Source organism: Athene cunicularia (genome assembly GCF_003259725.1).
Source record: "Athene cunicularia isolate RWA chromosome 1 unlocalized genomic scaffold, athCun1 chr1_part1, whole genome shotgun sequence".
Lineage (NCBI taxonomy): Eukaryota > Metazoa > Chordata > Aves > Strigiformes > Strigidae > Athene > Athene cunicularia.
In genome coordinates, this window is record NW_020799091.1 from 31,461,830 (window position 1) to 31,472,252 (window position 10,423).

Below are 10,423 nucleotides of genomic sequence, written 5' to 3' on the forward strand. Positions count from 1 at the left end.
ACTATATCTCCGCTCAAAGACTTTACAGTGTAAGTTGCTATGTATAAGATCCTAGGGATCCTGTAAGATGCTAATGGTAGGTTGGGTCTTTGCTAGCAACTACAGATTGTGAAAAACGGGGCTAGTTACTGTAATGAAAACCTACTACACGGTTGAATACATTATTCATGGTGTAGTTCAGATTTTCAGTTCTCTTGGCTGCCCCACAAATAATATAGCAGATTTGACCTCTCAGCTTCTGTTGTCCTACCTCCACAAATGCCTTTCCACAAATAATCCTGGATTCCCCTCTGTTAGCAGGCCTCTGTTCTGCTTTATCTTGGTAATACTCTCAGTACTTTTCTTTCTTCTCAAAATATTCCATCTTACTATCATATATCCTGATTGTGTTTTCTGACTGTTCAGGGTATCTTTATGCTTGCCACTGGGACATGGAATAGCATGTGCTGTGGCTGCCTGGTTGTGCTGTGCAGATGGATGTTCAGACAAACCGAATGACTGAGAGGCTTTAGACCACTTGTTTAAATTCTAGTCTTGAGACTAATCTGTTTTTTAAGTAACTGCAATCATTCAACCATTTCTCTTTTGTTAATTACCTGTATAACAATTTGGGAATAAGATCTGGGATTTTGTCCCCCTAACCCCCTCCACCACCAATATGTTAATATTCTCTGCTGAACAATAGACAAGAAGCCATACTTATAAGCAAGCTCTTCGAGAGGATGAAAACAGAAGATTAGAGGAAATGAAGCAAGATCAACGGAGGAAGGTAATTATACATTAACACTTTCCATATTGTATCATTTTTGCATGCTGTGAAACCAACTAAATACATTGATTACTTGTAGCCTATGCACAGAGCTTCTCTTTAGCAAAAGTGATTCAGTCACTGTTTTCAAATATTGTGAGAGATGAGCCAAGATGTAAAATTTGGACAGGGACTGGACAGTTATCCTCTGGGTTCAAGGCTATTTTGCATCTGAATGACTAGCTCTTGTTCGCCACTCCATTTGAAAAATTGTGCAGTGTTTTTTCACCATGGCACCCAATTTCATAGGCTAAGGAAACCAATATCCTCTCTTTCAGGCAGAAGTTATCTTACTGAGATATTCATGATGATCTCAGACTCTGAATAATCTCTTTCTAGAGAATCAAGGCCCTTGTGCCCTGCCTTCCCAAATGGGTATGTGGAGGCACTCATATATGCTGTTGTCTGTATGCCTCTCTGTTCCCTTGCTAACCACCTAAATGAAGAGTTTTGAATTGTCTAAAAATCAGGCATGCCATAACTACAAGTTTGAACTCCATATTCTGCATACGTTACATGCATTGCCTGAAGTGTGTCTGAACCACTGTAGTCCCTCTGGCATAGATTTGTGTACCATATCCACATAAAATTCCTCCACACAAGGTGATGGTGCTGTGCTAAGTTATCTGTCTTGGCTCCAGGTCTGACTGTGCAGGTATGGGGAGGGCTAATATAATGAAAATTATATTATATTATATTTGCTAATATAATGAAAATTATATTAGCAAATCATTCAAAAACACTGAGCATCTTACTATTCCTCTGCTGTTACTAACATCCAAATTAATGTTAAACTACTTTCCCAGTAGCAGAATTGTAGCGCAACAAATTCCATGCAGTGAGTTTCTACACGAGCTGGACAAGTGACTCAGCCCCTCTCATGGCTATGTTTAAATGTTGGGGATAAGTGTCCTCATTTCATAGTAATCTAGCAGCCAGGATGCTGGAAACAAGGAGTGGGGAAAAAAAGGAGGCTTTAAATTGCTTTCCCATGACATGTATGCTTATTCCCAGGAGCTATAGAGAGGAAAAAAATTTGAAAACCATTTCTGATGGGTGTAAGGCTGGTAGCTGTTGTATTCGGTACATTGATTCTTCAATAGAGAAAGTAACTACAGGTATGACTTAGCATGCCCCTACTTTCTGAGTTTGGCTTCAGGGACTCATGTAGATCTTCAGACTTTACTGATTTTCACAGATTTCTAGGAAGGTGTTGGCTGCTTCTAAGGCTGCTCTTGCCTGGTACACGGTTCCAAGTGCTCTTTGCCTTCACAGTTGCTGCTACCTATTGCGCAGAGTAATGCACTACTTACAAACCTACCGTAAATAATATGTATTTTAAAGGCTCCAATAATTGTTCCTCAGATATATGTTGGCTCATTTCTACTTCAAACTAATATTTATTAAAGTAATTGTGAATTCTGTTCTGTGCGTACCTCCTAGCACAGTGTAGCTATATTTTTTTTTTTTTTTTTTTTTTTTTTTTTTTTTTCCCCAGAATAGGTTTTAGTATGTATTGCTTGATTTAGAAATTTTCAGTACGCTTTGAACACCACATCATATACACACAATATATTTCAGAACATTACTCCATGTAAGGACTCAGCATATTGAAAAGTCAGATACTGAGTTTTAATTTTCAGGTTGAATAGTTATTTAAAACAGTGAAAATTAAGGTTGGCTTTTTTATTTCTTAATCCTGTTTCTTCTTTTAGGGCTAGACAAATATTGATACACAACACATTCGCAGTTATTGATTTTCTTCATACATTTATTGCATAGTTTTTATTTAATGTTCCATTTAAATTGATTTTTTTTTAAACTTTTGTGGTTCCATTCAGTTATTGAAGCTTTTATCTAACCGCATCATTTTATTTTAGTTCCTATTCCTACCGCTGCTCAGTTGCTATGGAAAATATGAAAGATGGATCTGTTCCTATCCCTTCCCCCTCACCCTGCAAGCCAAATTTTCTTTGCAGAAAAATATGCATCTTCAATTCTTGGGTGCATTGCAGAGAGCAAGAGCCTGACAAACAAGCACACATGCAGAACAGTCATACAAGCTGTGTTTCGTTCACAGTCATGGCTAAAATTTCAGAAGCACTCTCCTCCAAAAAGAATTTCCTTTGACACCATTTATATCCCTTAATATTACGTAACGTAAGGATGGTAGGCTCCTGCAATGCCGGGAGCTTGCACATGCTTTCACTGTACCAGCAGGTACCATTTGCCCTTCCCTCACCCTTGGGAGAGCCCCAGGGAACTGGAAGTGACACACCATGCCATATACCCCCGTTTTCCTCGTGCTCCACAGAAGCAGGAGGCAAAACGCATGTCTCCTTTGTACCCTGTGTCTGCTCCTGCTAGATGGCTTCAGTGGTCTTCTCCCTTGGACCCACAGAGATATTCAAACTGGGGGTTGGAGCAAGGGGAATTAGACTGGTGTCTGGCATACCCCTTTAAATGCAGTACTGTAAATGTCTAAATCCTGTAACTCCCCACTTGTTAAGGCACAAACAAAACGCATCCAGTACAATGCTGAACAGAAAAATTAGCTCAGTTTTTAATATAGGGCTGTCACATAAAAAAAAAAAAAAAAGGCTGTTGAGAGAATTTCTGGGAATGACACATGTCTCTAACTGAAGTTAACACCATGTGGAATTAATTGGGTTTGCAACATAGGTATATTAATTAAAAGTTTGCTGGGTTTTTTTGTTTTGTTTGGTTTTTTTTTTTCTTTTATCATTCAAAGGCTGAATTAATGGAATTTAAACAAAAGAAGGAAGAGGAAGCCAGAACAAGAGCACATCAAATTGAACAGAGGAGGTATGATGCAAAAAGGCAGAATACACTTTAATTGCAATCCTGTCTGGAAAGAGTCTCAAAATTGGAGGTGTTCATGCTTTAGAAGACAATTGTAATGAAGATCCCCGACTTCACCTCTGGTTTAACTTTGCCTTCAATTGAGCCACTAATATCCATCATTACAACTGCTCACTGTAATGCAGTATGACCCAGAGTGCCTTTTTCACTTTATTTATCCTATCGGCATAAGATTCAGCACAGGGTAGAAACTATTAGTAGTTTCATGTGTAACGACTAGTGCAGTAGTATGTATGTATGTATCTGTCTGTCTGTCTATCTATCTCTCTATCTCTCTATCTCTCTATCCATCTATCTTTCATAAAATTTTATTTTAGAATGGGCTTCTTTGTCCATGACACATTTGTGGTTGACTGTCACTGAGGTTAACAGGCAGAGCTAAACATGAGATTTGATATCGATACAGATAGAAGCTGCAGTGCAGCGAGGCCGTCTGCAGCTGCACTGCTTCATGCCCCGGGCTGTGCCCCACTGATGTGCCCTCTCTGTACTCAGCAGTTCTAATCTTGCACTTCTGTCACTTAACTGACTTTCCATTATCTTGAAGCACAGCTTTATTCTCAGCATGGTTTTCTGCTGGTAAAGAATGCTCAGGCTCAAAAATAAAACCATCATTTGTTTCTTTATTTATATCATCAGGGAAATATTTTAAAAATTGCTTCTGTAGGCAACCATTCTCCATAATGTTTTCATTTCTTTTTTTTTTTCTCTAGCAAAGATATTGAGATAATTACCCATAGAAGTTAATGAAGGATTTTCGATTCAGTCCATCTCATGTCCCTAGATAGAAATAATCCAGTATCTTGCATTTTCCATAATTCTTATTGACAGCTTGTAAAACATTAAAACAGCAGTCATGTCTAAGCATGTGTGGCAGTCCCAAGCATTAATAGGGAGAAAAAAGAACCAATTTTCAGAAGGTTTGCAAATACTTAAAACAGATTGAGGAAAAGTGTATTTGTATTTGTGGATGAGTACAAGAAAATGCTAGAGTTGATTTCAACGCTGGATGGTAGAAAAGTTGTCACCTACACAAATTGTCTCTATTAGTAACAAGCTTAAGTGTTTTTTTCCATTGGCGTTAGGAAATCAGTACTTCTAGAAACCCTCCTTGTGTACTGAAGGCTGAAAGACTACCTCAGATGAATTGTCAAAATAGCTAATCTCCCTGATAATGTGGGCGGTGGTATGCAGATCATCTTTCTATGGAGAATTTTGGTGCATTTCTCACAGCAGCCAAGGTATGCCTTTTAATCACAATGAAGTGAACACAGGATAAGGATGCACCTAGTGAGCTGAAAATTAAATCCACCCTATCTCATGCCTGTCTGTGGTTATGCAGCACAGGCTTGAAAACATAGGAATATGGGTACTGAACAGAGAATAAGGAAAGCCACTCACAGAATGTTAACTTTCAAAAGTTTGTGAACCCCTCAGTTGCCTTCAATCATTATTCTTTTTTTAAGGGTAAATAATGCTTTCCTGGACCGACTTCAGAACAAAATGAAACCTCATTGCACCTATCAACCTGGACATTCTGAGAGTCTGGACTACTTCAGTAATGATGCCCAGGTAAGTTTCTGGGTACAGAACAGGAAATAAATGATACTGTTTAAAAGTTGACTTTTTCCCCAGATACTATTATGTGTCTGCATGTGTTTAGCCTGACTGACAGAACTTTACAGTCCTAGCTGGCTGCCTGCAATAGCTTTAAGAAGAAACCCTGTCTTAAATATAAGCTGTTCCAATGGGAGGAGGGACAATCAACTGCTCTTGCAGCAGAACTCAGTGGCTTTGCATGCATCCAGGGTACTTCCTTAGGTTCAGAACAAGGACAGCAGAATCATAAGAGATTTTTTAAAAGTCTTTAAATGAAAGATATTTGGAAATACTGTAAACATTTTAATATGATATTGAAGTGGGAGGGGAAAATTCCCATGAAAGGTACAGTTATTAATTTTTCACCCATATAAAATTATGACAAAGAAGACACAACTGCATCCAATTTAAAATACATAGTATTTGTAAGGATACTTTGAAGAAAATGTATCTTAACTATAGCCTATTAAGCATCCATTAATGTTTTCAGCTATCCTAATGAGACATTAATGTAACTGTTATTTAGAGTTGCATTCTTTAGTGTAAAAATTTAAAAAAAAAAAAAAAAAAAAAAAAAAAAAAAAAAAAAAAAGTACAATTCCCATAATGGAAATTTCCATTAGGTTGAAATTCCATTGCTGAGAGGTCCCAAGGGCAGAAATAGAAGATTTACAAAGACTGAGCAGCAAAAAGATGAGAGTCTAAGAGAATTTAGTGAATGTGCCAGTGTAGAGAAAGATGTTTAGCTGAAACCAGAAAAGCTTGAATTGGATTAGTTCAACTGTCTGGTGACAGTGTGTTGGCAGATGAATGCCAGGAAGACTTAGGTTCAAGTATCTACAAAGTCAAGGCATAATTAAGAAGCAGATATTCTTGCTGCTGGAGTTTTCTATATACTAAAAGTAGAAAAAGGATGTCTTAATTACTACAAGCTTTGGGCAAACCCTGGGTCATGGCAGAGGGAACCTTGGACTAAGGGCACCTTTGTGCATAGCAGTTCTCTTGGTCTTGCTGAGAGGATGTAGGACCTGCCATCTCAATCTCTCATAAGGTCTTCAGGCAGCTGCTTGGAGAACCAGTTGTTAGAGGCTTTACTGACAAGGCCTGTGTCACATGCCAGGCAATCCAGGAGTTCTTGGAAACCAAACTACAGATTGTCCAGGCTAGTAAAAGGGTACGAGTAAGAGAGTACTCTGTATGGCAGGCCTGAACCATCTCCTGAAGGATGGTATGTTTGCAGAAAGCAGAATTGGAGACTTCAGAGGGCAGAGCCGACTGATACCTAGTAAGGGGCAAAAAGTAAAGTCCGATGGATGGGGCCTGGTTGTCAAAGGCAGCAAGGGCAGAAATTATTATTTTTATTTCTCTTTGTGTCCTTTATCCCAATTTGTAAACTGTTTTCTGATAGACTCAAAAGAAAATGAAGGACACAGCTGATATCCCCAATATCTAAACTTGAGCATCTCCATCAACACGCTTCTTGTCACCACTGAAAACCTTGCCACTGTCTGCAGAAGAAGCGGGCTTTTGCCTTTAGCCAGACACCATATGTCCTTTTCCACAGGGCAGGTGTTGGTACCGCCAAATGAGTGCACTCAGCCCAGGCACAATTTTAACAACAGATGACTTTATGATGTACACAGCCAATCTATGATTTTTTAATAAATAAATATATATTCAAAGAATGCATTAACATAAATGCAATAAAACACTGCATGTAGAAATGATAAATTTCCTACTCTGATGTTTACTTAATGGGTCCCAAGGAGCCTGCCTTCTGTTGGGTAATGCTAGATTATCCATTTTTCCTTTATGCTATGATGTGAGTTTCAAAGACTGAACAAAGCAGGGAAAGAATGAACTGTGAAAGAATATGTCATCTCAGAATGGAATTAAAAATTAGTAATAAGAGCAAGAAAGAAAAACATCTCTCAAAAGACAGGTTGGAGGCTGCAACCTCAGTGTCTTTGATTATACCAAAATTCTTCTCCCTTCCCTTGGGATTTTAAGCAAAAAGAACTGAACTCCAGGTGAGGCTTACAAGTCATGTAGTCTGCAGCATGGTGCTTTACATTACAAGGGAGCTAACTAAAGCAGGTCAGACTATATGCTAAAATTAAAAGAAAATAGAAATGTTCCCAAAGTTAAGACCTGCAGGTAACTTTTGAGCCTGCTCCCCTGTGCAGTGGCAGCGAAGAGGAAATATTTGTTCTCTTTCCTGCTGCTTTTTTTCCTGTTTGAATTCTTCACAGTCACAATAGCTTCACACTTAACAGAAACTGAACATTGCACCATGTTGTTGATACACCTGCTGTATTTTTCACTATTATTTCTATTAGCCTGGTTTCCTAAGGAAATTAAGTTTCTATGATTGTGCTGTCTGTCTACATGTACTAAGGTTTTCAACTTGCTGGCCAACCTTAGCTAAATTTGAAAGGGCATATAAGTCTCAAAGATAATTAAGCTTCTGTGCATTTTGTGAAAAGCAACGGTTGGATGATGAGAGACCCCAAAACAGTGCCCTGCTCTGAGGGGTGGTAGGAAGGACCTGGGCACTCTGTGCATCGTTTGGCTGCAGCTCTCCAGCTGATCAGCATGGGCAGAGTTCCAGGGCAGTTGCAGCTCTGCCTTGTTTTCCTGGGGGCTAGGGAGTGCAAAAGGGGACATAGATATCACAGGGGACATGGAGAGGAGAGGGGCAAGGTGAAATTATTGTGTGTGTCTGGGCAGGGGGAGAACAGTTGCATTGCCAAATTGTCCCCTAATAGATAGGAAGCCAGTTTTCATTAATTCATCTGCCCTCCAGACAACTTGTGTTTTATTGGGAATATTTATAAGATGTTATTTCAAGAAGGATCCTCATGAAAGTAATCTTTTCTCCCTTTTTGGTTATAAATTCCAGGGTGCTCTCTGGTTGGTTGTGTGGTTTCCTTTTTTAAAGGGAAGACAAATTAATTAATTTCCACTTCTGTCTCTGAGCACCCTTGAGAGACCATCAAGTCTTGTTGTATGCTATAAAAAAAGTTTTCATGTTCTTTGCACTGCCATTACTCTAACATAATGATAAACCTTTTAGGTTAGGAGGGTAAAAAAAAACCAGTTGTCATTTCAACATCAATGTTTAATCAATAAGATTTGGTCCTTACTCAGCTGGGACCTTTGACAGAGACAGTATCTGTTCATTTTAATGGCTCAAATGATCAGTTTTACTTAAATATTAAAACACTTCTATTTTTACAAAAGAATAACTTTAAAAACTTGCATATTTTTATACTCACTCCCTCACGAGATTTTCCCATGTTTAGGTATGGAGGGATTTTCACAGGCCAAGTGCTACTGCATGGCAAACCTGTAAAAGAGTGTGTGTTTATTTTTTTTTTGTATGGAAATAGAGCACTGTCAAGGGCCCTTTTGTCTATTTTATTAATGGGGAGAGGTCAAATCATGAACTTATGAAATTTATATGTCTACCCTTCTTTAATGAAATACTAGTCTTGTTGAAACTCTCTGAGCTATAGTAAACCCAGACTCTAGAAGGCAGCATGACATATTACACCTTCCTGTTTCATGTCCCCATTACACCCAGCATCATGCACAAGAATAAAAAACACTGTCTTCGATGCTGACTTTGCTCTTTCAGTGGCTGCATAATTCTAGATATTTATTGTGGGAAGCAGCTATGCCCTGAATACACAGGTACAGTGTGATAGGAAACTCCATTCTCTTCCTTTCCCATATGCAGAACAGGAACTCGATGGATGCTGGATAATTTTTTTTTTTTTTTTTTTTTAGAAAACATGATTTATGGATAAAACTATTTTAAATAAACATGGTTTGTGGGTTAGCACTTGGTTTAGTTCTTGCAGCATGATCCATGGGAATGTTTATTTGGAGTCTCAACCAGCATTTGATTTATGCTGTTTGCTACCAATCTGAGAGGGAGCATGTCATGAAGTTTACTGTGGCACGGCGAAGAAGAACCATAGCTCAAAGGTTCCTGAAATTACAAGGCTAGTACAAGGCATACCACAGTTTTCTATACACAATCAACCTTTAATGCAGACTTTCATGAAATCTTAGATAGATAAAGTTGCACTGAAAACGCTGGTTTCCTAGCACAAAGAAAAAGCTTTTATTTAACAACGGAATATTGAGAATAGAATATTTATATAAGAAGGTTCGAGAGTGCAATTCACAATGCTTACATTTGTTTTAACTTGTTAACTTAGCTTTAACCTAGATAGTCTATTTAATCTGAGTAGGAAAGATTATTACATTTTTGCCTAAAACTGGTTGGTTGGTTGGTTGGTTGGTTGGTTGACTGGTTTGTTTATTGAGAGTAATATGCTAGTCTTTCCTGGCAGAAGGATGGCAGAAAATAAACTACTCAGCAGAACTATCAGCACTGATATAGGAACCAGGCATGCTGTAGCTGAGTTTAATGACTTACCTCTGACAAGGCACTCAAACAGCATATGAGGATGTGTTCTGCCTGACTTGACTTTGAGCTCAATCATTCTTTCCTTTGAAAACCTCATCCTAAAAGAGAATAGTGGGAGCCTAGGGAGGAATGGAAGAATCTTTTCACTCTTTCAAATTGTGTGAGATCAAGAAAGGACTGAGGCATCTGAAGATATTTAGAACACTTCTAGATTGATTTTTTCCATCAAAACCAAGATATGTTTATCTCCTGAGGTGATACCTCCTGCTATTCATAGAGTTCAAATTGAAGAAATATTTATTGCTAGAACTAGAATCTTGCAGAAAGGTTTACTTGTTATTTTAAGTGGAGTTTCAAAAGACAAGAAAGGGCACTATGTAATCAAAATAGTTCCACATAACTTTTTTTTTTTTTTTTTTTTTTTTTAAATTCAGGAATCAAAGTACTTGGAATAAAGGTAAAAATAATGAAATTGTTCATTCTTTTTAGTACCAATGCTGGCGTTAATTTAACTTCATACTTGACATTTCATTATGACAGCTTACGTGGTTTAATTCGCCAGTAATATGAGAGGGGATCGTAAACTAAATGCCTTCTAACTCTGTGTTTGGGGCTATGCAATGGCACATGCCTATTCTGAAACACGTTCTTTCATTAAAAAACTGCAGAATGGGTAGAAATCAGAGGAAATG

At 38.1% G+C, this 10,423-nt stretch overlaps 1 protein-coding gene across 1 annotated transcript in view; it reads left to right on the plus strand.

Moving 5' to 3' along the window:
- The window catches only part of EPSTI1 (epithelial stromal interaction 1), a 46,890-nt gene extending 36,704 nt beyond the window's left edge, over window positions 1-10,186 (plus strand). The window contains exons 8-11 of the mRNA XM_026853154.1: window positions 686-769; window positions 3,561-3,634; window positions 5,158-5,263; window positions 10,166-10,186. Of these exons, the coding sequence (XP_026708955.1) occupies window positions 686-769; window positions 3,561-3,634; window positions 5,158-5,263; window positions 10,166-10,186 (285 nt within the window). The remainder of the gene's footprint in view (window positions 1-685; window positions 770-3,560; window positions 3,635-5,157; window positions 5,264-10,165) is intronic.
- Window positions 10,187-10,423: the final 237 nt, after the last annotated feature.